The 27,119-nt window shown below is 52.3% G+C and overlaps 2 protein-coding genes and 1 pseudogene across 3 annotated transcripts in view; 1 reads left to right on the forward strand and 2 right to left on the reverse strand.

The window, feature by feature from the left end:
* Window positions 1-2,351: 2,351 nt before the first annotated feature.
* Window positions 2,352-3,612, forward strand: LOC102990143 (transaldolase-like; annotated as a pseudogene).
* Window positions 3,613-6,394: 2,782 nt separating this feature from the next.
* Window positions 6,395-12,777, reverse strand: IHH (Indian hedgehog signaling molecule). The gene is made up of 3 exons (XM_024124687.1): window positions 12,242-12,777; window positions 9,550-9,811; window positions 6,395-7,818 (listed from the first exon to the last, which is right to left on the reverse strand). The coding sequence occupies exons 1-3, from the start codon at window positions 12,551-12,553 to the stop codon at window positions 7,160-7,162; spliced, it is 1,233 nt and encodes a 410-aa protein (XP_023980455.1). The 5' UTR covers window positions 12,554-12,777; the 3' UTR covers window positions 6,395-7,159.
* Window positions 12,778-25,945: 13,168 nt separating this feature from the next.
* Window positions 25,946-27,119, reverse strand: part of NHEJ1 (non-homologous end joining factor 1) — a 49,523-nt gene continuing 48,349 nt past the window's right edge. For both annotated transcript variants that reach the window (XM_028481936.2, XM_028481933.2), the window contains exons 4-5: window positions 26,933-27,051; window positions 25,946-26,463 (exon numbers count right to left, since the gene is read on the reverse strand). In XM_028481936.2, coding sequence (XP_028337737.1) covers window positions 26,389-26,463; window positions 26,933-27,051 — 194 coding nt within the window. In that variant the 3' untranslated portion in view covers window positions 25,946-26,388. The remainder of the gene's footprint in view (window positions 26,464-26,932; window positions 27,052-27,119) is intronic.

Consider the following 27,119-nt stretch of genomic DNA (forward strand, 5'->3'; position numbering starts at 1 on the left):
CCACTCCCATCAAAATGAGATCCTCTCACAGCATCTAGAACATTGTTTTTCCAGGACCACCTTCCTGGAAGGTTCTTAGCCACCCCAGCCCTATCACATCTTTAGGTGGAGGCTGGGAGTGCATTCGTCCCATTCCTCATCAGTTCCCACCTCCCTCAGTTTGCTGCTGCAGGGGACCTGAGTTCTGGTCTGGACTCTGCTACTGTGTGACCTTGGGAAAGTGACTTCACCTCTCTGGGCCTCAGTTTCTTCTCTGCAAAGTAAGAATTGAAAATAACCTCACTTCACAGGGTGTTAGGATTTTAAAAGGATTTTATATAAATAGCAGACCCAGCAATTAATGCTCCTAATTGTGGAAGAAATATCTGTGGACAAGTCATTTTCCCTCTTGGAGACTTAGTTTATTTATCTCTGAAATGGGGGGTAATTGCCTTATCCTGCTTCCCCATGCACATGAGAGGGGTCTTACACAGACTGCAGGGAGTGCCAGCCCAGAGACTGAGGCTCCCCAACCCCTACCTGGGTGGGAAGCCCCCTACGTCTATTCCCTGTGCGTGCAAAGCAGCCTGGGTGTGGCTTGAGGCAGCACAGGCTTGCAAGGTGGGGCCGCTATCTGCCCTACCTGGCCTTATCAGATCCGGGCTGGCCACAGCTCGGCCAGTGGAACAAAGAGGCTTTGAGAACAAGGCTGGGGTGTGGGATGTGGGCCCCGAGCTCCGGGAGGCACGCTCCACCCAGGGGACAGAGGGCATGGGTTGGGAGAGTGGCCACCGCCAACACCTGCCAGAAATTTTCCTGCAGCAGGGGCACCATCTGAGGTGGGAAGCAGGGCCTGTGCTCCCCACTGAGGACCTCCATTCCTTTGGAGGAATGGGGTGTTTCCTGCTCCAGCACTTCTCACCAGGCCCTCACCTCTGCCCCTTGTGTGGGGTGAAGTGTTTCTCCTGCCCTACTTCCATTTCCCCTCCTGGCACCTTTGCGCCCCAATCGCACTGGCTCCCAGTCCTTGAGCGTGCCCTACAGTTCTCCTCCGTGCATCTGCTCCCAATGATCCATCCACCTACTCTTGCCCAGGTCACATATACCCAGCCCCAAACCACTTCCAGGAAGTCCCCAGACATTGTACATCGCATCCCCACCCCTCGTCATCTCTCCCCACTTCCTCCCGTGCGACACTGTAGGGAACTTCTCTCCAAATTTTCACCACCTGCAGACTCTGGCTGAGCCTGGCAGAGGCCCAGGCCCACCGGGGCCAGAGTTTAAGGTTGTACGAGTTATACACTGCACAAGGGCTCTAGGCTGGGCAGACAAGGGGGCGGGGGGGCGGCGGGGCCTGAAATCCAGACGTTTTGCATGCCCCGCACGACCTCAACGTGAGGCTTTCTCCTGGCGCCAGGCTGGGAGAGTTGTCTTTTCTAGTTGCATCTCCTGAAGGGGCATTTTGCTAAGATTTTTAATGGAGGGTCACCTGTTTCTGGTTCCCATGCTGGGGCTGCAGGTGCTAACAGCAGGCCTGGCTGCCTAAAGGATTGTTGCATTGGTTCAGCCCTTCCCAACGCAGTGCTGCTGTCAGAAGCCACTCCACAGGCAGCTCCTTTGGGCGGGAGCTGGGGGAGAGGGGTGAGTGTGAGCCACAGGGCTTCGGAAGAGCCATGCCCAGCGGTGACGGGGTCTTTCCAAATGAGAGGGGAGGCTGCAAGGACAGCTTGGGGATGGGTACCTGAGGAGAGGCCTCACACAGACTAGTTGGGAAGGCAGGTGCAGTGGTCCCCGTGTTGTGGGCAGTCTGCCCAGGCAGCTTTAGAGGCCTCACACCCAGGAGGCTCCCCTACTTTGTCTCCTGGACTCCCACAGGCCAGGTCTCCCCGAGCACCTGAGACTTCAGCATGGTCTTCTATTTTTTTTTTTTTTTTTTTTTTTTTTAGTATTTCTTTCTTTCTTTCTTTCTTTGGCTGCGCTGGGTCTTAGTTGCGGCATGCGTGATCTTTTAGTTGTGGTATGCGGGATCTTTAGTTGCGGAGTGTGAACTCTTAGTTGTGGCATGCGGGATCTATTTCCCTGACCAGGGATCGAACCCGGGCCCCCTGCATTGGGAGCGTGGAGTCTTAGCCATTGGGCCACCAGGGAAGTCCCTCAGCATGGTCTTGCACCTTGCCTGGAGTGGGATATCAGGGGCTACTCTGAATCTCCTCCCCATGCACTTCCGGGATGGGGGTAGGGGTGCAGGAAGAGAGAGCAAGAGCCTGGAGGGTCCCTTGAACCCAGGTAGACCAGCCTTGGACAATGAAAAGAGAGGATATCTATATGGGCAAGAAATCCCTGGACATCTCCCTTGAAGGTGTGGACACTAAGGCCAGAGAAGGACCAACGTCAAGGGCGTGGGGGAGCTGGATCTCATGTTTAAAACCCCAAAGTTGGCCATGTCCGGGTCACCGGTGAAGCGGCAGAGGATGGAGAGCGCCCTGGACCAGCTCAAGCAGTTCACCACCGTGGTGGCCGACACGGGCGACTTCCACGCCATGATGAGTACAAGGCCCAGGATGCCACCACCAACCCGTCCCTGATCCTAGCTGCGGCGCAGATGCCCACCTACCAGGAGCTGGTGGAGGAGGCCATCGCCTACGGCCGGAGGCTGGGCGGATCACAAGAGGAACAGATTACAAATGCTACTGATAAACTTTTTGTGCTGTTTGGAGCAGAAATACTGAAGAAAATTCCAGGCCACGTATCCACAGAAGTGGACGCAAGGCTCTCCTTCGATAAGGATGCTATGGTGGCCCGCGCCCAGTGCCTCATCGACCTGTACAAGGAGGCTGGCATCAGCAAGGACCGGATTCTGATAAAGCTGTCGTCCACCTGGGAAGGAAACCAGGCTGGAAAGCAGCTGGAGGAGCAGCGTGGCATCCACTGCAACATGACGCTGCTCTTCTCCTTCGCCCAGGCCGTGGCCTGCGCCGAGACTGGGGTGACACTCATCTTCCCCCTTCGTGGGCCGCATCCTCGACTGGCACGTGGCCAACACGGACAAGAAGTCCTTTGAGCCCCTGGAGGACCCCGGAGTGAAGAGCGTCACCGAGATCTACAACTATTACAAGAAGTTCGGCTACGAGACCGTCGTCATGGGCACCTCCTTCCGCAACACGGGCGAGATCAAGGACCTGGCGGGCTGCCATCTCACCCCAGCTCCTGCGGGAGCTGCTCAAGGACCACAGCAAGCTGGCGCCCACGCTCTCGGTCAAGGCAGCCCAGGCCAGTGACCTGGAGAAGGTCCACCTGGACGAGAAGGCCTTCCGCTGGCTGCACAATGAGGACCGCATGGCCGTGGAGAAGCTCTCGGACGGGATCCGCAGGTTCGCCGCGGACGCTGTGAAGCTGGAGCGGATGCTGACGGAACGAATGTTCAGCGCGGAGAACGGAAAATAGCTTGGCACCTGAGGCTGGACCGCAGATATGCCGCCGACTTTGAATTGGGGCCTAACTGCACATGCCTTGCGACAAATCTTGGATTTTTTTTACCAATCAGAGCGGGGATGAATCACAGATTTCCGATTTTATGTAAAATTCTGCTCAGCGCATTAAAGGTGTCACTTTTCAAAAAAAAAAATAAATAAACCCCCAAAGTTGATGTGCGCCCCTTTCTTGCCCTCATTGTTCACCTGAACTGGCTTCAAGTCCTGGTCATTCTGCTGCCTAAATGTCACCTTCCTTCTGACTCCATGGCCACCTCTTCAGTCCAGGTCACCAACTTCTCTGCCCAGCAAATGAACTCCCTGCTTCCCCAGCTGCCTCTCTGGTCTGTGCTCCACAGTGCAGCTGGGTGAGCTTTCTGAAACAATCTAGTTGCAAGCTTTTCCAGACTTCAAACCTCCTGGGTGCTCCCCAAGCCCCCGAGATAAAGTCCAAATTTGGGGAACACAAGGATCTGTGTTGTCTAACTCCAGCCAGCTCTCTACATCAGCTTCGCCATGCCCACCTGCGCCAGATGGCTTTGAGATGCTGACCTGATGCTGGTTCCTCCAAGCCTTTGCATTTACCATGTCTTCAGCCTGGATCCCTTCCTTTACTTAGCTGCCATGCAGACTTCTCCTTGCTCTACCTGCAGCATCCTCGCCTCCAGGAAGACTTCCTAGTTCCCAGCATCTCCATGGCACTCTCATAGCCCCCGTGAGGATGTCAGCCACAACACTCAACATATGGTGGGGACATTTGTCTCCCCATGCGACTCCCTGCCACCCGGGAGTTCCCTGAGTACAGGGACTGCCTCTTTCCCTCATTCTGACACAGTGCCTGGCACAAGGGTGTCCAGCAAACGATGACCAAACAATGACCACTGTGGATGCAGCTGCCTTGGGGGCTGAGCTTAGGCCCAAGAGGAAAGGCAGGCATGGGGCCAGTAGCTACCCGGGCCTGGGCAGTATGGTTGACCTTCCTCTGGGCCTCGGCATCGTACAAAGGATAAGCAAGCTGGGTTCTGGTGGGAGGGATTGAGGCCATCGCACTGCAGAGGTGGAGGATGACTTTCCAGGCTGTCTCTGCTTGTCCAGCTGGCACTGTCACTGCAGTTCTGGGCCACTATTCCCAGAAAAACTGCAGGGCCTCACCTCTACCCCAAGGCTGGTTTTTTGAGGGTCTGAATTCAAAATGTTTTTCTGAATCTTTGCAGCCATCTCTGGCTGAAGAGTAAATGTGTTTCCTGAGGAGACTCTTACAGAACAGAAAGGTCTAGGGACACCAAATGGCTCTGTGTCTGCAGGACAAAGTATGCCCAGACCCCGTAGGAGAGGCAGGTTGGCTCCCCTATAGGGGAGAGTCTTGATCTCTCTCCCCCGCACCACCCTCTCCCCGAACCATGCAAAATTTCTAAAAAAGAACGAATGTGCAAATGAATGGACAAGAACCGCCTGACCTCGACCTTTTGTTTCTCACTGCAAATGAGTTCATAGATGTTCTGGTCCCTACGAACCTGGCCCATGAGAGTCTGCCACAAGGTGATGAGTAGTACACTCTAGGTGGTCTGACAAAACGGATTTCCGGTCCTGAAATGCTAAGAGTGCCTTCTGGAAAGGACCCAAGTTCAACAAGGGAAAAGCCTTGTGGTAAGAACAGTGGACCTGCGAGCAAGATGCCTGAGTTCAAATCCTGCTTCTGTCACTTGCTGCATAATCTTGGGCAAGTTACTTAACCTCCCCATACTTCTGTGTTCTCATCTGGAAAATGGTAAGATTACAGTATATACCACATAGGGTTGCTATGCAAATGAAGTGGGTGCTACATGTTAAAGCACGTAGAACAATGCCTGGCAATGGTTAGTCTTCATTAAATGATAGCAGTTGTCATTCTAGTCTGTGGGGGCCTATTCCTCCCAGATGACACAGTCTCCAGGGCAATGAAGTTTCCTCTGGAGTTTTCCTTCATGGAGGGGGGATGGTAAGGTAAGAGTCTGGGCAGTCATGCCTCCCCACTTCCAACACAGAAGTCTCTGTCAGAGGATAGAACCTGGGCAGGGGTGTCCTTTAACAACTGGCCCTCCATGGTCAGGGGAGCTCTAATTTGTAGCATATGCCAATTTCTATGGTGTAAATATGCCCACTATGGCCTATTTCAACTGGCTCACAATATTCCTGAAAATTTAACAACTGTATCAAAGGACCTGGGAGTCTCAGATGGTCTATAATGAGTAGAGAAAAACCTGCCATGGGATACAGAAACCAAGAGAAAAGGAAGAAGGGGGTCATCCTGTCTTGGCAATACACTGGCATCCTTTAGACTAAGCAATGTTTCTCAAAGTGTGGTCCATGGACTATCCGCCGTGTTTGGGGTATTTGTAAAAATAAGTTCCTGGGCCTCAATCTGGATCTAGTAAAGCAGAATTCTGGAAGTGGGACCAGGAATCATTTTTAAACAAGCTTCCCAGATGATTCTGAGGTTTGAGAACTGCTAGGTTAGGGACCCCTGACTTACCCAAGAAGTCAGGATGGGCCACAAGGCAGGTGTGAATTCTACAGAATATTTTTATACCACGGTTCATTATCCACTGTGAAAAATCAGAAACCCAGGCCCTGAGAAAGACCAGCATAAGCAGGGAAAGCACCTTAAATCAGGCACAAGGAGATGGTTCTAGATGAGTGAAATGACCATGGACTAGTTACATCAGTTCTTTCTCTGGTCTGTTTAGGGCAAACTTTGGAGTCAGCATGGAAAGGCCGTGCCTGGCACAGAGCACAGCTCTCTGTTGAGACTTTGCAGACCTACTGGGTGAGAAAGGGCCCACAGAGGGGGTGGGAGCTCTGGAGGTTTTGTCCTTGGAGGAAGGTGAGCACAGCCCTGGACAGCCCCACCCATGGCTCCGGGCTATCTGTGTATCGGCCCTACTCGGCATCCTGGACACTAGGGCTCTAACAACTTAAATAATTTTTATTACAAAAGGAAGAAAAGACCAAAACATCCCCCAAATTTTCCCATGGGCTTCCCCCTCGGTGCCAATAAATAAGGTGGGGGAGACTGACCGGAGGAGGGGTGGGGGGTCATGGTTCAGCAGAAGTGGGAATGCAGAGCCTGGGCAGGGGTGGGAAGGACATCCAGCCCCCCACCCAGTCCTGGACACTACGATCACATTGGCCGGAACACAGAACTCTGTACACTGATAGCGACAGTCTCTGGATGTGTCCCAAGGAGCGTGGCCAGAGAGGAAGGTCATGCCTCAGGATGGCCAGGCTGGCTGCCCCACCCTACAGCCTTCTGAGTTCTGGGCAGCATTGAGTCCAGCCGGCTCCCTGCTGGCTCCCAGGGAATCTAGCAGCATCAACTGAGGTGCAAGCCCACTTAAGAGGGGCCTAAGATGGATGGAATGAGTCCTCCCCACTGGGGGAGGCAAGTATGAAAAATCGTAGTGAGAGCTGGCTGGGTTGGGACCCACTGCTCTCTAGGATAGAAAGAGAGGCCACCCCCCACTGTCAGCTCAGCTTGCAGCTTTGTCACTACACCATGATGGGGGTGGAGGACGCTGGCATTGCCCAAGTCTCAGTGATGTACACCTGTGGTGGAGGAGATGGCAGAAACCAGTGTCCCTGCTCAGGTCCCTTCCAGGGCCAGCGCCCTCCTGGCAGGTAGGCCTTTGGACCCATTTGGGCAGTTCTGGGAGGGCAGTAGAGGGATCCTTTCAGCTCCCTGCCCCAGCCATGCCCAGCGAATGGAAGCTGCCCTCTTCCAGCAAGAGACGTCCCAGGCGGTAGAGCAGCTGGGGGTACCAGTGCACACCCTCCCCTGGGGTCCAGCTGCCCCACGCCAAGCTGTGAAAGAGTCGCAGGGGCCAGAAGGCCAACTGAGCCAGATGGTGGTCAGCCACGGCCGCGAAGCAAGAGGCGACCACATCCTCCACCACCAGTGTCCCATGCCTCGTTAATGGGGCGTAGGCCCCAAGGGCCACATGTGTGGAGACGGCTGCCACTCGGGCAGGCTGCAGGCCTGGGACCCCCGCCACCAGCACATACTGGCCGGGCTGCACTTGGCTGGCAAACGTGGCCCGGAAGTGGGTGGCTGGCTCTGTATGATTGTTGGCCGTGAAGAGCAGGTGGGCGGGTGTGAGTGCCAGTCGGCGCGGGGGGTCCTGGGTCTCGATGACCTGGAAGGCCCTCAGCCTGTCTGGTTCGCGATCGAGGAAAATGAGTACGTCGCTGAAGGTGGGGTTCCCATCCTCCCCCATGGCCAGCACTCGGTCTCCTGGCCTCACGGCTGACAAGGCCACACGTGCCCCACTCTCCAGGCGCACCTGGGCTCCAGCAGGGAAGCAGCCGCCTGTCTTGGCCGCGGCCGAGTGCTCTGTGGGAAGAAGGGACATGAAGGCATTACTGCTGTGGAGCTTGGATTCCCAGTCACAGCATCCCTCCCCAGTCCAGCCAGAGTTCCTCTTGCTCCCAGGCTGCCCCCATCGCCATATCCCGTCCCCTGCCCCCCACTTTCCATGCAGCTTTGAATCCACCCCAGCCCACAGCGTGACCTTCTGCCCTCCTCCCCAGCCTAATGCTTTGCCAATGAGAGGAGCATACTGAGGCTCCAAGACCCAGTGGGTGTGAGGGAAAGGGCCCTCCTGAAGCCCAGGTGAAGCCCCCCCATCTGTTCCCAGTCCTGACAAGGCTGTGAAGGAGTCAGAGAGGCCAGAGGTCAGCTGAGCCAAGCAGTGGTCAGCTGTGACTTGACACCCAAAAGCTGCAGCTTCATCGAGAAGGCAAGTTGCTTAGCACCTCTGGCATATGGATGTCCCATTATTTCTCACCCATTGCTCAGATGCTCCCCAAAATTGCCCTCTCAGACTGACACCCCACGTTCTGTGCCAGAACCAGCCCTTGGAGTCTATACTCCAAGGGAGAGGAGGACCAGTCAGTGGCGAGAATACAGACTCCTGGGGAAGCTCAGAGTGAAAGGCCAGGCCAGGGTGTGGCTCAGTGGCAAGGGTGAAATCACCATCTTCAGTTCATGTGCTGGGTCCTTGTGCGGGGACGGGACACGGTGGCATCAGTGGGTGGGATACAGAATAGTGTTTGGGGGTTAGGAGTTATGAAGGCAAGTGGCCACCCTAGGAGCTGGCACCTGGCCGACGTTAGCAGGTGAAGGGTTGATGTGACTTGAAGCAGACAGTTGGCAGGGAAGCGCTGAGGGGAAAGGTCAGGGTGGGGTCACCACTGTGAGCCCAGGCGGGATGAGGAATAGTACAAGCCTGCCTGGTCTCAGTGTGCCAGGTCTGTGAGTGTGACAGCTGCATGGAGCCGGCATGGAGGGCTGAGCCTGCAGCGAGGGGGGGACCACGCTGGCAGTCACACAGGAACCATTTGGAGCATCCATGACTGGGTTCAATGCAGGTGACAGGGACGCTGACAAGATTTGAGGGAGGGGACGAGGCCCCAGTGTCTGCCAATTCTGATCAACAAGGCGGCCAATCGGGGAAAATCCACTTTATTAAGTCCACTCTGTTTATTCTTGCCCTCGTGGCTGGCTTTGCCCCCAAATGTCCAGCTTCCGGGCCCTGGAGGAGCGGTTGGGGACGCCTGCGCCCCCTGAGAGGGGCGTGCACAGTGCCTTAAAGGGCCTGACCTGCAGCTGGGCTGTGGGTTCTGAACCTCTGGGCTCCTGGCTCCCGCTCAGGCACGCTGGTGTCTGGGCACACTCTGGCCCCTGGTCCCACCCTACCCCCTAGCGTTCTGCACCACACTGGGTGGGGAGGCCGTCTCTGTCAGCCTGGCTTCCTCCATCTGGCCAGCTTGCTCTGTCTTGCACCTCCTGCGGCAGGCTCTGGACTGTGGACCGCCAAGTCAGCACCCAGCGTCGCTGGGACAGGGACCTGTCTCCCTAGGCTCCTGCCATGACACTATCAGGCACGGGTCGAGCAGGTGGTCAGGAGCAGCAGCGGGGAGCGCCGCGGACGTCCTCTTCCCCGGGGTCCCCGCCTCCATCCCTGGGAGGGCCTCTTCACCTTCTTGGCCCCGGCGGGCCCAGCGCCACCTGTCCACGCCCTGCGGCCCCGGCCCCGGGCCCAGCCCCCCGGCAGCGGCTCACCGGACTTGACGGAGCAATGCACGTGCGCCTTGGACTCGTAATACACCCAGTCGAAGCCGGCCTCCACTGCCAAGCGCGCCAGTAGTCCGTACTTATTGCGGTCGCGGTCCGACGTGGTGATGTCCACCGCGCGGCCTTCATAATGCAGCGACTCCTCCGAGTGGTGACCATCTTCATCCCAGCCCTCGGTCACCCGCAGCTTCACCCCGGGCCACTGGTTCATCACCGAGATGGCCAGCGAGTTCAGGCGGTCCTTGCAGCGCTGAGAGAGGAAAGGAAGCCGAGTTAGGGCGAGGAGCTGGCCCGCGTGCAGGTTAGGCGCGGCCTCGTCCCTCACTCTCCCACTGCACTCGCTGGAGTCGGGAAACCGGGGAGGGTGCTCTATCCCTCTCTCCTAGGAACACGGAGTCCTAAAGTGCTCCTTCCCTTCTAGCATCAGCTGCCCCAGGGACCTGGCCCGCGCGGTGGCGCCACAAATCTGGAGGGCGCGTCGATCCGCTCACCCGTGGGGGCTTTTCTCTAAGCTCTCTTTCCTGCTGGGATTACTGATCCCTCCACAGACAGGGCTCCACCTTTTGAGCGCCGGGTCCCTCGGTCTCACCGCGGGACCAGGGACCAGGGACCGCCTGCTGCCTGGAGAATAAAGGTGGTAGCAGAGCTGACTGCCGGCAGCCGGCCTGCTAGGCGTGCAAGGCTCGAGGTGCCCAGTAGGTGTCACCGTAGCCCCAGGGCTGAGGCCCCCGAAGCGGCCAGGGCGCAGCAGGCGCGGCAGGTGCGAAGCGCCACAGCAACCTGGTGGGGGGGTGTTGGAGGGGAGTCCCAAGCCTGCCTGGATCCCTCGGCGCCACAGAGCATTCCTGCTGGGACCCTCATGATCCAAAACCGGCCCGCACCCGCTCAGGGGAGGCGGCAGCCCGGGAACCAGAAGCTGGTGTAAAGGCCAGCACCTGGCCTGGCCAGACGGAGGACCACGCGGATCGTCTCCCGCTGCAAGGGGTACGCTCCGGGTTGATAAACGCAGGCAACGTTCTCCCTGAGTCGAGAGCCCTCAGCACCTCTGTGCCGCCCCTGTCTGGGAAGGGACCCGAGAAACAGAGCGTGTGATCTCAGGGAGCCGGCTTCATGCTCCGCCTCCCATGAAGTGGGAGTCGAGCCGCGCCCTGGGGGAAGGACGGCAGAGATCATCGTCTGTGCTGGCTCCCTTCGTGCCTGGAGCCCAAGGGACCCCGCAGTTGACTGGGGGGAGGGGCCTGGGGGAGAGGGGCCTTTCCACAGTCCTTCACTTTGAGGTGCCAGGCGCTCCCAAGTGTAGGCAGCCCATGTTTCGAACTACCCCCGCCCCTCAGAGCCCGGGCCCCACAGACCCTTGGACTCGGTCTCCCAGGAGCCAACAGCGGCTAAAACCCAAGGCCCCGTCGGTCCTCCCAGGATGCATCCCAGGCTGCAATCTAGCTGGGGGCGCTCACTGCCCGGGGAGGGAGCTCCGTGTGTTCCTTGCCGCCAGGCTTCTAGCCACCCACCTATGTCCGCTCCGCGGCCCCTGCTCCCCGCCCCTCTATCCCCCACCACCCCTCCCCTCCTCGGGTCCAGAGCCCGGGCACGCGCTGTCAATGATTGCCCAGCCCGTGGCCCGGATCCTTATCTGCATTCCTCGGCGCCCGGCCCGGCCCGGCCACCAGCCAACCTTCGCCCCGACACCCGCCGGCCAGACCCGGCGCCAGGGCGCATGCTGAGGGCCGTGGTCTAGCTGCCGTTCCCAGAGCACCTAGAAAGCAGGCCGCCTGCCTGCGGTGGAAGCCCCGGGAGACCACTAAGGAAGGGGACGGAGATCTCTTCCCTTGCGAACCCGGCCGCAGGGAAGAAAGTTTGCTCTCCGCCCCCCCACCCCCACCCCTTCCCGAGGCGCTTGGGTTGAGCGCCGGTGCTGTTCCGAGCACGCAGAGACTAGTTAGCCCTGCTCTGGGGCTGCCCGGCATCCCAGCCCCTCTCTTTCAATCCATCCCCGCCACCGAATCCAGGGACCCTCCCCCCGTCCCCCGCCCCAAGTTCGGTCCCAGAGCCCGGAGGCCTGGCACTTCACCCTTCAACTGCAGCTGCGCCGCTCAGCTCTCGGGACAGACACGTGGGCTTGCCCTTCAAGTTCCCTTCCCCACCTCCACCTCCTGGCTCTAATATTCCCCGCTGTTCCTTAAACCCAGACCCCGCCGGGGCGCTGCTCCAGGAGGGGGCAGCGCTGAGAACCGAGAGCGCACGGGAAGGAAAGGCCAGTGGGGCCCTCCGCGCCCGGCGCTTCTTCGCCTCAGGGGTGCCAAATCGCCTCGAAATGAAAGGGGCGCAGCCGCGCGTTAGATTAGGCCGGGAGGGACTGGTGCATCCCGGAGGCGCAGGAGGCAGTCGGGTAGAGGTACCTCCAGGTGCCGCATCTGACCTGAGCTGCCAGCACTCCGGGGCAGAGGGGCCACGGCCAACCGGCTGGGCTGTGGCTCTTGGCAGCGGGGAGCTCTTCTCACAGCCTCCGGCGGGCTCGGGGAATGCTAACACTCCGCCGGGACCCCGGCCGGCCCATCTCGGCGAGAAGGGCAGGTGCCAGGGGGCGTGCCAGCCAGTCAAGGAAAGGTGCCAGGGGGCGGGTAGGGCCGGGCAGGTGGCGGTGCTTCGGCGGCGGCGCCCAGCGAGGGCAGTTCGCGCTCACCTGGGTCATGAGGCGGTCGGCGCCTGTGTTCTCCTCGTCCTTGAAGATGATGTCGGGATTGTAGTTGGGGGTGAGCTCCTTGAAGCGCTCCGAGCTGCGCGCGATCTTGCCTTCGTAACGCCCGCTGGCGCCCAGGGTCTTCTCGGGCACGTTGGGGCTGAACTGCTTATACGCGAGCGGCACGAGCTTGCGCGGCGGCCGACGGCGGCTGCCCACCACCCGGCCCGGCCCGCAGCCCCGCGCCGCCGGCACCAGCAGCAGCAGCAGGAGCAGGCAGAACCGCAGTCGGGGCCGGAGCCAGGCGGGAGACATGGCCGGGGAGCCCGGGAGACCGGCGGGAGAGGACGCCTGGTGGGCTGATGGGTGGGTGAGTCGACGGGAGCGCTGCGTGGGCTCAGGCGTCCGGGTGGCTCCGGGGGACTCCAGGTGGGGGCGCCATGGGCTGCGCGGCGCGGCGCAGGGCCGGCGGGACTCAGGTGCGGGGCGGGGGCCCGGGGCCCTGGCTGGTGGCGGCGCTCTGTCCCCCTCGGCGCCTCGACTCTGAGCTGCCCGGCTCGCCGGCCGCCAATAAATAGGCCGGCCCGTTTGTTTTGGCAACGCGGCGACGGCGGGGGGCGGCGGGCGGCGGGGCTGCGGGCCGCCGGTCTGGGCTGGGCTGGCCGGGCCGGCGGGCTGGCGGGCCCCGCGGTTAGCACCCCGGCCCGGCGGTCAGGCGGCTGGGGCGGAGCGGGAGCTGCTGCCGTCTGCGGCGCAGCCCGAGGCCGAGTGAGAGGGGAAATGGAAGAGATCCGGGCTCGGGCCCCGCGCAGACCGCACCCTACCCATGTCCCTGCCTCCTGTGCGCTCGACAGCAAACCTGCGGCAAGGGCAGCACAGCCTCCTCCCCCTCGGGCGGGCGGCCGCGGCACTAGCCAGCCCTCGTCCCGCTCGCTCCTCCGCCGCGCGTCCGCCCGCCCGCTGCCCTTGGCGCCCCCTGCACTGCCTGCGTCTGCCCTCCCCGCCCGGACGCGCCCCACCCCGCCTTGGCCTCGCCTCTGGGTTCCCCGCGGCTCCGGGGTGCCCCGCCAGGAGCTGCCACCCCCACAGAGACCGCAACCCACGGCGCGGCCGGACGCGAGGGGCGGGGGGCAGTGGCCGGACCGCATAGCCGCCTACGGTGTCCCTTGCGGGGAAGTAAACCCAAAAGGTAGGAGGCCGCTCATAACCTGGTGCCCCACCCTGGCCCAGGAGGCGCGCCCTCTCAGCTTGCTGGAGCTGAAATTCTGTATCAGCCCGGTGCACATCCCACGGCCGTCCGGTCTGAAGCTGGGAGTGGGGCATTCAGCCTCATGAAGAGTAAAGGGGCGGGGGGGTTGAGTTGGAAACACTGTTAAAAGGAGCAAGATGAAGTTGCGAAGGAATAGGCCAAGGTGTAGAGAAGAGAGGCTAAATGGTGACATCAACAGAATACGGGAGAACCCCGACTGACCACGCTGAAGACGGGCAGGCACAGATCGCAGGGGCTGGGGCTTGCTGAGAATGCAAAAAATGATTCAAAGCCGCAGCACACAGGAGCTGCTAAATAATTACTCTTTTAGTTCTACTTCACAAAAGAACAAGGGCAGAGAATGCGTGGTGGCAGTCAGAGATGTAAACATGGGTTGTGTGTGTATTTTAATATGACATTCAGGAAAGCTGAATGCATTAGGCTTCATTCTGTTAAAACAAGAAAAAACAAGTGTGTTAAAAACAAACACTACCACCACAAATTATGTAATTTGTTTGCAGTATTTTCTACAAATTCAATCGAGATAGAAATAAAAGGGTGAGAAATAAAACGGTTTAAAAATTCTCATTGCAAGAATATTAATACAATAGGTACTGCTTATGTGCCTGATATATGGAAGCTATTAGATATTATTATACTAAGCTTTCTACTTGCATTATCTAATTTAAACTTACAACTCCAAATGAGCTATTATCATCCCCATTTTGAAATTTTCATTTTCAAAAAAACTGAAGATTGTGCAGTTCAGAGAAGAAAAGCAACTTGCTCCTGGCTGAGGGATTCACCCCCTGCCCCCCACACCAACTGACCCCAGAGCCCGGGCCCTCACTGGGCAGCACTCAGCCATCCAGTACAGCCTGGGTTTTGGACACTGGTAGATTTTCACAGGTGTACTCACATTTTCTCTGGATTGATTTTATGAACACAAATTCAGAATTGGAAGGGACTCAAAAGAGAGTGCTTAATCCAAGCACTTCATATTACAGAAAAGGAAACTGAGGCCCACAGAAGGGAATTTAGGACGGCTCCACCAGGGTGGAGGGATGTCTGTCACTTGGAAACAAAATGGCTTGTTTCCTTTATTTCTCTTTGCCTGTACTTCCTCCCCACACCGCATGTTCGTTCTTATATTTGCATTCAGATTCTGTGTCTCCAAGTCACAGATTACTGCAACATTGCTTCTTTTCCTTGAAAGCTTCCAAAGTGCTTTAATGTATGTTTTTCGGGGTTCAAGAACTATCCCTGCAATATTCCCCACCCCCTCCCTCTCTCCTGCTCAGATTTCTGGGGCACACTACTCAGCCAGGTCAGTACTTCTCCCAATCCAGACAAATAAGGGCTGCTTTTCAGAGGTCCAAAAAAGAAAATCCCATAGGCTCCCATGGTCACCTATCCCGGTGTTTTATAATAACTTTTTAAAGAAGTTTTGCTTTAAATTCAATCTTTCTTGTGTCCTGCGAGAAGCAGATGGGGGGGCTAACATTTATTTAGTCCTTTCTCTATGACAGGTGCTTTAAGCACTTAGTAAAAATCTTCAGAATAACCCTCTGTGCACAGCAATTATTCTCATTTTACCAGTATACAACTCTAAAGCTCTAGAAGTAAAGTAATTTGCCTGTGGTCCCACAGTCAAGACTTGAACCCAGAGCTTTTTTGCTCCAAATCTATAATCTTTTCTCAGGATACAATGGCCATTCAAGATCTGAATCTCAAATTTAGGTCGGCTTCAGTCCGATCTCCTTCAGTGGAGGAAGGGGGAGAGAATGACAGAGATTGGAAGCATCAGAATCTCTACAGCAATGACCTTGGAGCACTTTTAATCCAATTTGGGGCCTAAGGACCTTGGTCATTTCTTAGCTGCCTATGTTCTTAGCTGTTCAGTTGATGTAGGGTAGCTTCCGAGTTGGGGCAATCCATCAGACCTATCAGACAAAGCCTGGCTCTTTTTCTGGTCACTGCCAGGCTTTTGCCTGCAGTAAAACTGGAGAACCGAGGTGTGCCATTCTGGAGGCACCAATGGCCTGGGGTCTGAGCAGCAGCAACAGAGCCTGACCAGGGCACCTCACATCTGAGTCCTGGGCCTGTTGGTAAAAGCACTTTTCTTCTCTCAACTTTGGATCTCTTCTACCCCTCAACCATCTCTATTTTGAAGAAAACAAAGTAAAATCTATTTCTTTGGATAATATGATTTTTTGCTTACAAGAGTAAAAGTTGGGAAAATAGTTTGGAAGGAAAGGGAGGGAGGAAAATACACCATTAGAACCTGATAATTTAAACATCTGTTTAGTAGATTACCATGTTGGCATTTTTAGTCAGTCTTGAATTTAACACCATAGTACAAATACACTGTACTAATAGCGATACACACACACACACACACACACACACACACAGTGTAGGTCCACAGTTCTATAATCAACTAGTCTTTTTTCTCCTGATCCTTCTTCTTGACCAGATCAATCCTGCTCTAAATCCACAGGTGCTAAGCCACAACCAGACAAGTTTCAGGAATGCAGTTAGTCAAATATCCTCCACTGATTCAGTGCACAGCAGCCCTGGCTCAGTAGAAAGAGCACTAAGGCCTGGAGTTGGCAGATCTGTGCCTGAAAACTCTCTTTGATACCTTTTACCTGTGTGGCCTTGAGCAAGTCACTTGACTTTTCTGAATTTTAGTTCTCTCATCTATAAAGTGAAAATTAATATCACCTACCTCGTAGGGTTGTTAGGAGGGTTAAAAATACAAGCTGTAAAATATAAATCTTATGTATAATTCATTTTCATCCTCTGGACGGTTCACTGGCGGTAGCAGTTCTCTGATTCTTATTACTTATCCACGGGAAATACATCAGGATGCTCATATATGTGCACCCAAGACAGTGGTGGGAATTAAGAGGCCCTACTTCTTTCTATTAGGAAAGCATCTACCTTGTGCATGCTAGTGTAATAGGCACAAAAGGATGGAAAATGCAAACAGAAAAGTAGAAGACATAGTTGTCCTCAAGGTATTTACTATTTAACCTCAAATCATGAAAATAAAAGGCAGTTACAAAGCCATGAATGCCATTCATAAATGAGTACAGAATAATGCATTCTAAACTAGATAGGTTAATAGATAAGATGAACTCGATCTAGAAGAATATGGAATTAAGAAACAATTAGCCTGGGGTTAGACCTCTTGGAAGAGATGTTTTGAAGGAGGGAGAGGAATGACTGAAAGAAATGAAGAGGATACTCAGGAAAGGACAGTGGCCCAAGCAAAGATGCTGGCACTCGTAATCATGAAGAGCCAAGTTGGATGATCTAGTAGAGAGGAGAAGCCCTAATATTATCTGATGTAACCTTCACAAAAACCTTCTGAAGTTTACACAACCATCTTCATTTTATGAATGAGGAACTGAGGTTCAGAGCTTCTAAGTGAGGAGGTTGGAGGAGTTGGAGCTGGAATCCAGGCCTGTCTGACCCCATAATAATCCAGTTTCTTGGTGAGTGATTCCTAGCGCAAGCATGCTGGGTTGCTGACCTCTGTTCAAGTCACTCATTTTCTCTCTAAATCTAGGAAACTCTTATTATCTTCATCTTGGGCTTTTAAAATTCATAGTCTCTTTGACTAACCATTTCCCCACTGGCTGGGATCATTCTGACTCCTACTGTTGATTTTTTGAAGAGGTTAGCAACTCCACCAAATTTCACCCATATGCTGAAATGAAAGAAGTATGCCTGTCTTTCAAGCCTCTGATCAGTGCAGAACACATTTGGAGATCCAGTTAGAGCCACTCAAAACTAACAATGCTTTAAAAGCTGGCTATCGATTAGAAATGGGAATGTCAAGTTACCTTTGCCCTAACAATAAGCTCATTACAAGGCACTTCAGAGAGATTCAAGCATTAAAAGACCTTGCTTTGATGACTTTGACAAGGTAGGAAAAAGTAGCAGAATTAGTTACAAAGAGAGTATTTTCCCCTCAAGTCAGAGACTAAAGACTGTGAGAGACTCTTATAGACAGAAAGACACTTGCAGACAGAAAGACATACATATATTTCTGTATATGGATAATAACGTTTACTAACTAATGGGCTTTATTTCCATCCCAGTGTCCCTATTTGGGAAGAAATTAGTTGCTTAAAGAGAATCTTGGAAGATACTAGTTCAGTGAATGAATGCAGTAGAGGGGGAAGGGGTTCTACTCTTTTACTACTCAAGCGATGCTCCTGACATGCCTGTCAGCTTTCTGTAACTGGGTCTGTACTAGTCCACCCACACTCTCTCACCCATCTCTCTTGGTCAAGATAGCACCCTAAGGATGCCGGATCTATAGCCAAGGATCTATAGCCAAATAAAGCAAGAAGGTGTACAGTAACTTACTTTTTTTTTTTTTTTTTTTTTTTGGTGGTATGCGGGCCTCCCTCTGCCGTGGCCTCTCCCGTTGCGGAGCGCAGGCTCCGGACGCGCAGGCTCAGCGGCCATGGCTCACGGGCCCAGCCGCTCCGCGGCATGTGGGATCCTCCCAGACCGGGGCGCGAACCCGGTTCCCCTGCATCGGCAGGCGGACGCGCAACCGCTGCGCCACCAGGGAAGCCCAGTAACTTACTTTTTAATAACGTGTATTCTTAGTTTCTGTAAAATGACAAATTCATTCCGTTACGGTTACAGCTAACAAAATGGTATTTAATCCCCACTCTCACCTTATGACTGGTTGCCCCAAACAAAAACGATTACATCCATTGATATCCACAAATTTCTAAAACCACTTCAAGATACTGCTGGTGTGGAGGGGTATGTATGTGTGTGTGTGTGTGTGTGTGTGTGATAATCCTTCTTCATATATGCACTCAACAAGTATTTCTGAGCATCTACTAAGTGCCAGACACTGGTGAGGTGCTCAAGATGTGAGAGAAAAAAAAAAAAAGATTCCTGCCCTTATGGAACTTTATTCTAGTGGAAAGGCATTGGGGAGACAAAAATAAATATAAAAATAAAAAATATTACTATATATAAAATAGATAAACAACAAGGTCCTACTGTATAGCACCAGGAACTATATTAAATATCTTGTAATAACCTATAATGGAAAAGAATATAAAAAAGAATCACTTTTCTGTACACCAGAAACGAATAGAACATTGTAAATGAACTATACCGCAATAAAAAATAAAAATAAAATAAAAGTAAAAAAGCAAATATGTATTATAATGTGTTAGAAGGGAATAAGGACTGTGAACACAAAACATGAAACAGGGTAAAAGGTTGAGAGTACAGCCAGCCTGTGGGCAGCGGTCGGAGGCCAGGAGGCAGGTGGCTCTGTTAAGTAGGGGGGTCAGTGGAGGCCTCATTGAGATGGAGTGATTTAAGCTAAGAACTGAAAGAGGTGAGGGCTTCAACCAAGCAGATACCTAAGGGAAGAGCGTTCTAGGCAGAGAGAAATGCAAAGAGCAAAGGCCCTCAGGTGTCTGCATATTAGAGAAATAGCAAGGAGACCAGTGAGATCAAAGATGAAGCCAGGGGGAGATGGAGTGAATAAGCTTGACTTTCTACTTTCTGATCATGGGAGTGTTTTTCAAACTTTTTATGAAGCTCGGAGTGAAGATAACTTATCCTTTAAAGAGATTTATGTATTGGCATGTAAATACAGACACAATGCAGTTAAGTAAAGGCAGGTAACAGAACAGAATTTATCCATAGGATTCTTTTAAAATTTTTTTAAAAAGAGATACATACTCATGGCTCTCACTTTCTACTTCACACACTTGAAAAACTTTGGGGGAAAAATATCTATGCTTTAAATATCATCTTTGGATTGTAGACTTCTTGAGAGTAGAAGATGTGTCTTTGTGGCCATAAGACAGCAAGTAGCATAATGCCCCATGGGTGGGAATGCAAGTGAGTAAGCACTCAACATATATATGAGTTAATACATGTCTAAGTATTCCTGTTTCTTATTGAATGTGGGTTTTTCTATCTCATTCCCAACACATTTCCAACAAACCCGTGCCATTCCTTTGAATTCCTTTGCAGTGATTTGGAATGTTCCTGTTGGACTTTCCCATTTTGCAGTTCACATCTCTGTATAGCGTAACCAACTTGGTTTCTTACATCCCCTTTCCTGGTCAGGAATATAGCCCATTCTTTAGAGATTCCATGGGGGATCTTTCTTCAGACTGAATTCTTCCCACTAGTTACCCAAGTTTAACTGTTGAAATGCTTTCCGTCATCTTTTTAAAATCATCTTGATATCAGTTTCATACCTGCTTCAATTTGATTTGATGACTGCCATTAAGGTATTTTTGAGATTCCCACACAGAAGCATACTCATCTCTTAGATTCTTAGTCCCAGGAAGTATTTCCCAGATGTCTTTCTGATGGGAAGCTCAGCTCCCACCAAGCAGTCCCTGCTTTAAAATGGCTTTGATGAATGACCCACAGGAGCCATTCCAGTCCCTGAATCAGCACATAGCACCCCAGGTGGGAAACATCAAATGTCCTCTGCTGTTGCTCCACTCCTGCCCTATATGAAGCGATTAAATACCTGCAGTTTCGTTTGGCACAGCTCTGCTATTTTCATTCTTCAAATCCTAAAAATGCATACACTTTGACGGTTCATTGTCCACGGTGCTGGAACTAGGGCCTCGCTGTACTTCACCTCGTTGACTGATGACACCTCTAAAAGCAATGTGGTGGCAACTTGTGCCCAGTGGGTGTGTGACAGCCAAGTACAAACTCAAAGTTGGCCACTTCACAAGCTGGGTGCCCTAGGATCTACAACAGGAACGTCCTCTGCCTTTTCCTGAACGTAGCACGTGTTAATTTCCCCCGTTAGCACAATCCAGACACTGCATCTTTTTTTTTTCCAAAATGCCATTGTACAGCTTACCTATTCCCTCTGTCCTGCTATTCTAATTATATAAATCACCCTGCCACAGTTAATTCATACTTATTAAAGAGAGCACCATAATGGACATTACTGCTACGAGAAAAGCACTCAAGTTGGGGTATCAGTATCACCTTCATACATCATCACAGTATTATTTATATTGCTGATATATCAGGTTACTAATGAAACAGAAATATTTATTACCACCTGCCCTTCCCCCAACCAGTGCCTTCCTATTCCCCCATATGTGACATACGACCAACTGGCATTGCTTTGTGCCCTGGAAGCACCAGGCAGTAGTAATAAATGAAACTGGCGGTCTTTCCTTCTCATCTGGCAGGAGTCTTTTTCTGTCTTGAATAAGGGATCTCTTTACCATCCAGGATTCCCAGCAGTACTGCTCTTGACCCCTGAACACACACCCAGACCCAGCGGGGGCTTCCCCACCAGCTCCAACTTGTTTCACCACCCCCTCCCTGCTCAACCTTCAAGGCCTGCAGTGGGAGGGGAAAGACAGGATGGAGTGCCAGTCGAGAGGATTACCCTTCCCCTACTCCATCCTCCCTTCTCTTGTCACCCATTTCTGACTGGCTGTCGATCCTATCAGGGGTCCATAAAGCCAGGAGGACTCTGGCCCAGGAGAGGGGGGTAGGGGTTAGGCAAACAGGCCAGGGAGGCAGCTGGTTGAAATTTAACCACAATATTCTTGGTCTCTATTGTTTTGAGTGAGGCCCAATATTTCCACAGCAGGATTATAGGATCTGATTAACCATGTTAGACAACAATGCCGAGCTGGGATGGGCTTCCCCTTCCAGCTGCCAATATGAAAAAGTAAATACAACACCCAGATTTCAGAAGGGACTCCCAGCAGCCCCCCAAGCCCTCCTCCCCAATTCTAACCCCAAAGTGAGGGGAGGGAGGAAGAGTGTGACACTGCACGCTCCTTTAACTCCTGGCCCTCAGCCTCCGGCGGGACGAGTAACCTGGCACAATATTCCCAGGTGAGTCAATGGCTGTGTGCTCCCCACACCCTGGAGTTTTCCAAAGCTTCTTCCGGGTTCCCCTAGGCTGGCCCAGATTCTCAGGAACCCATGAGAGTTAGGTGCTGAGAGGCTAGCGCTCACACAAAGGGTCCAGGAGTGTGGAAAGCACAGCAAAATCTGTTGGGTTCCAGGACAGAGAAACTGAGGGCAGGTAGGATTTCACAGCTTTGAAGAGACTGAGCCTTTGCTAGAATGCTTTGGTGCTACCTCATGACTTCCCATATGCCAGGGTAGAAAAGTGAGACCCCAGAATTGAGGGGAAGCTTAAAGCCCACCATAAATCAAAGTCTCAGGAGAAAGTATTCCTTGATAGGTCTGGGATGGAAGACAGAGGATAGATGGGCTTCTAGATCCTCAAGTAGAGATGGATTCCCTAGGGCCCCTCGCTCATCAAAGACAGACAAGCTACCTCACACCCTCCCGTCTCTGAATGTTTCCCCTCAGGGTGGGATCTTCTGAAGCCCTGTCCAAGAGAACATGGAAGAAAAATAGAGCATTAAGAAGCCCTCAACAAGAATACCCTGTAGCTGGGCTTCCCTGGTGGCACAGTGGTTGAGAGTCCGCCTGCCGATGCAGGGGACACGGGTTCGTGCCCCGCTCTGGGAGGATCCCACATGCCGCGGAGCAGCTAGGCCCGTGAGCCATGGTCGCTGAGCTTGCACGTCCGGAGCCTGTGCTCCACAACGGGAGAGGCCACAACAGTGAGAGGCCCGCGTACCACAAAAAAAAAAAGAAAAAAAAAAAAGAATACCCTGTAGCAGCTTCCAGGAGGTCACAGCAGCTAGGGAAAATCCTCTCTCCAGAGCATGGGCTCCATTCTCTTCTGGCATTTCACTCTGTATCTTAGTGCCTAGCAGAATCCACTACAGTTCTGTGAGTCCGTACATTTACTCATGTTGGTAACAGGGACTAGGAACCAAGGGTCCTGAGCTCTGAGTTTAGTGGCTTCCTTGTAGAATGTCACTTACTCCTTTTGAACAGTTTCTTCTTCAGGAAAATTAGAAGACAGAAAAATACTTCTGGGAAGAGCTCAGAAAAGCATATCGTGATTGCATGAAAACCCAGTTAACATAAAGTTGCACCCTTTAGTAGTATAATACCAACACAGTGATATTGTTTGATTTAGCATTAAGAACTGACCCTGTCCTCAAAGAGTATATGCCAATGTCAGGATGAAAACAAAAAGCCCATAGGAAATCTGTATATAAACACTGATTATATTAACAGCACAAATAGTGAGGAGGTGGGCAGAACAGATAAAGTGAGCTTACTACATCACGAGGAAGGGTAATTAAGAGGATTTTAGGTTTCCCCGATACTCTTTGGAGCAAATCCCCTTAGCTTTGTAAACAGGAGGAAATGAAGGACAGAATAATTGGAAGAAGGAAATGCCCCTGGTGACAATGTCAAGAACGAGACCAAATCTAGGACGAGGAGAAAAGGCACACGGGCTTTTCCATCCCCACTCCCACCATCTCTGTACAGAGGATGACACACGGGCTCCTGCTTATCTCCCAGCAGACCAGGGAGGGGGAGGGAAGGGCTTCGGAAAATGGGAGGTTTAAGTGAACAGGAACGCAAGAAAAGGGAGTTCAAATGGACCACAGGATAAAATTAAGAAGTAGCGGGCTGAGTATTCAGGAGACTTGAGCATCTCTCCCTCCCCCAAGTGCTCACCGAAGGTGAACTGTATCAGACCCGTGGAAGGATCTTGGTCCAACAGGAACAGATTCTTTCCAAGTCCAGCGTACAGGAGCTCAGATCTCACTCTTTGCCACTTTACACCCTAGGGACTCCAGGGCTAGCTCCTCAGGATTCAGTGGGCAGAGACTAGAAGCTCCTTCCTCCCTTTTCAGTAATTTTACTACCCCTTGCAGACACTCCTTGATCTGGGAGATTGGATGACTGGTGACAGAACAGAGAATGACCCTCGTGGGGTTTTCCAGGACCCAGCTCGGGCTCTGCTCTCAGGGCTGCTGAGAAAGCCCTCGGTGAGGCCTGAAGAGAGGAGGTGCTGCCCAGCTGGAGTGCTAAGGGATGAAGATTTCTCTCCCAGCAAAGAGCTGGCCTGTCCTGGCTGACCGTGGGGGAGGGGTGAACCACCAGCAGGGCCAAGTAGGCCTTGCAGCCTAGGTGGCGCTATTTCTCTACTTTTTAGGTCAAGTTCCTGCAGGAACTTCCTCGAGGTCCCTAGTCCTGCTCCTGGTTTGCTGGCTTGCTGCTGTAAACCACCTTATATTATTTTTTTTTCTAAAAATACTCCAAAGCAATTGAAAGAGTCCCTTCTCCCACCAGCCAGCCCTGGCCCCAGCCCCAGCCCCGGGGAGCGGGTGGGTAGGCGGGGAGGTGGGCCACTGCTTTATTAAACACAGGGAAAACTAATATTTACGGAATAAAATTTATGGAGCAGCCACGAGAATTCGACCCTTTTATGTGCATGTGGAGTGGGGCTGGGCCAGCCTGGGGGCCTCAGGGAGGGGCCCAAGCCAGGGGGCAGGGCTGGAATACAGCCTGGCTAGGCCAATTTGTCAAGGCAGGGATTTCCCTGGAGTTGCCCTGGGATGAATGATTTTCCAACACCACCCTTTGCTTTGGGGGGCAAGAGCTCCAGAGCAAGAATGACTGAGGCAGGGCCTTGGGGAGCAATGTTTCTCTAAGGGTGTGTTTGGGCAATACCCCCATGGGGGCGGCAACCTCTGGGGATAAAGGGGGCAGTGGGCGGGGAAGTCATTAGGAATACTCTTACTTAACCTTTTTAAAAAGTTACACATTCTTTTGAGAACACGAAAAGAAAAATTATGCTCTTAAGATTTTACTTATAATTTTAGGGGATTCACAAACCCCTGATCCCCCTCTGATTAAAAATGCCTGCTCTTGAGACTGTGCTTTTAGGGCAGAGGATTATCTAGGGTAAAGAACCCTTATTTTCCCCCAGCTTGCTGCGGAAGTCTTTCCATTTTTCATGTGGTCTCATACCTTGAAATCTGGCCATCTAAATTATGCCAAGAGAAACTAAACAACAAAGTAAGTCATCTGATAGATTGTTTTTACATAGTTCCCAATTCACTTCAATGACAGTCACCACCAGGGCCCAGACTGGGTCTGAGGGTAAAGAAAGTTATCAGCAGAAACTGGGAATGAGCCCTGGTGGAGCTCTCTCAGACTCTGCCAGCAGGTAAAAAGGCCTGGTGGTAAGTCCTGGAGTCCGCCAAGGCTCCTCCCTTGAAGAGCTAATAGGGAGTAGAAAGAACATCCTCTATGAAAAGAGGCAGCGTCACGGGAGAAAGAAGGGCGTTACATCCTTCCTGGAAAATGTTTTCGGTAATGTATGTAACAATGCAGTTCAGAACTCAGCTGTCTGGGTTCAAATTCTGGCTGTTACTTATTAGCTGTGTGACCTCTGATAAGTCACTTAGTCCCTTCAAGACTCCATTTCCTAGTGGGTTAACAGTATCTTCTTCATATGATGCTGTGAGGATTCAATGTCAGGCACTTATTAGAGTACCTGGTATACATTAACTGGTAGCTGTTTATTATCGTTATTATAATCATTATTATTTTATGATTACTTGGATCATCCTCTTTCCCCCAAGACTTGACATGGGGACAGACACACCAGTCCCAGCCAGAGAGGACATGTGGACGAGGAGGCCTTTGACCATCGTAAGTAACTAAACCAGAAAAGGCCTCTACCTAACAGCTCCCAGTGAACATCTGAGTTCTACTTTCCTTCCTGTCTCTCCAAGGTAAAGTTTCAGATGGTCTTACCTATAGAGGAAAACCTAGCAGAGAAGGCCAAGGAACTCTGCGAATCCTGGTCTGCTAAATCTTTTTTTTTTTTTGGCCATGCCGCGCAGCTTGTGGAATCTTAGTTCTCTGACCGGGGCCACAGCAGTGAAAGCACCGAGTCCTATCCACTGGACAGCCAGGGAAGTCTCAAATCCTGCTAGATTTGTCCAAAGAGTTCATTTTCTAACTAAGACTCTGCCTATCTCATACAGTCTTTACATTTTTTCCTGCTAAGCACTATTCATTCTATACATCAATTCTTTTGGTTCCAGAGAACTCCCCTGGCCATATTTCCTGTTCCCTGTCATCCTATCTTTTCCAGTTCTTCTCGTTACTATGTTATTTGAAGTGAAGTGAAGGATGGGAAAATAAAATTCCTTTTTCTCCCACTCCGGGAAACTAACTTGGCCCTAGGGCTCAGAGCTCTTTGTAATTTCAATTCCATATTAACCTGTTGTCTATGCCTTAGAAATAGACAAAAAAACACCCCATATCAAGTTGGACCAAAGAGCACAGAAACCGTATGTTCTGCTATCTTGTGCCCACCGTGGAGAAAGGTCTCAAGATCAAAGCTCCCGATTGGAGGCTTAGCACAGGCCACAGAAGAGAAGTATAAGAAGAACCTGAAGGATTAGACCGAGGGCCTAGACTTCACCCAGAGACAACAATGGGGTGGGACCCAGTAAAGTGAAGTGAGTTGGTTATGTGTTCCACAGAGAAGCAATCTCAAAAGCAGGGGAGTGTGAGTGCTTTTTATTCCATGCTAAAGAGAGGAGAGGGTCTCTGAGGAACACCTGGGACTGGCTAGGGACTCTTAAGAAAGGTAGACAAGGCTTTCTAAGCATGCTGTGCCTTTTTGCAGACCTGCCCCATATACCTAAAGTCCATGGTAGATCTTGGGTCTAGAGAACCTTCACCAAAAGAAAGGAGGGTATGGGATTCCCAGAGACTGGCTTCCACTCGGACAGGGAAGGCCAGTGCCCGATGGATTGGAGCCAGGATTCCCTCAGTTAATAGTATCCATGCCTGTCAACATGAACTTCAGTTATCTTGCCCTTACAGTGGAGTCCCTGACTGTGTAACTCTGTGTCAGAGATGCTGCTGTCACAGGACCTCCTTTCAAGGTGACACTAGGAAACTACTCTCTGAGTCCATCCTCAGCAGTTGAGACAGTGACAGGTTAACTGAAGAGCCCCCTTAGCTTCTTCCTCTTGACCTTCAACAGCTGAGGTCTCTGCATAGGGCCTGAAGTAACCTAGAAAAAAAGGAACCCAAGTTAATAGAGGTTTTAAACAGTTCCACTTAAGTTAGGAAAAGAAATTCCTTCCTCCCATGGCTCTGGTTAAGACGGGTGGCTGACGCAGGAGTTCTGAAGTCCAAGTCAGGCAGTGAATGTGATATAAGACTCTATGCAGGAGATACGCACATCACTTCTCCCCTAGGGAACAACCTCATAGACCATCACTGCAAGTGCGATAAGGCAGAAAAGGAGTCAAGGTCCATTATTCAGAAGAACTGCAGAGAGGAGACAGCAAGGGAAGACGCAAAAGACCATGACTCTCCATCCAGAAATCCACAATTTAGATGCCTGGTCACAAATATCCCCCAGTGTTGTTAAGGCAGTGTCAACTAGGTGACACTTCCAGGGACCACTGGCTTGGGAGCTATAGGTGCAGACTCTCCCAAATCTTGAAATGCTATCTAGGAAGCTGCTCATGACTTACTGTGGGCTCTTTTTCAGGCACTGGGAGGGATGGTGCTGAGGAGACCGGCTCTTCTGGCTGATTCAGAAGTTGGCTATCAGTTCCTTGTGGGGAAGCACTGCTTGACGTCTGGGGATCTCCTGAAATCAGAAAGACCAAGGGAAGATAGTGATAACTGCCTTCTTCTTACCAGAAAGGCATTAGCATT

This window comes from Physeter macrocephalus, chromosome 2 (assembly GCF_002837175.3).
Source record: "Physeter macrocephalus isolate SW-GA chromosome 2, ASM283717v5, whole genome shotgun sequence".
Lineage (NCBI taxonomy): Eukaryota > Metazoa > Chordata > Mammalia > Artiodactyla > Physeteridae > Physeter > Physeter macrocephalus.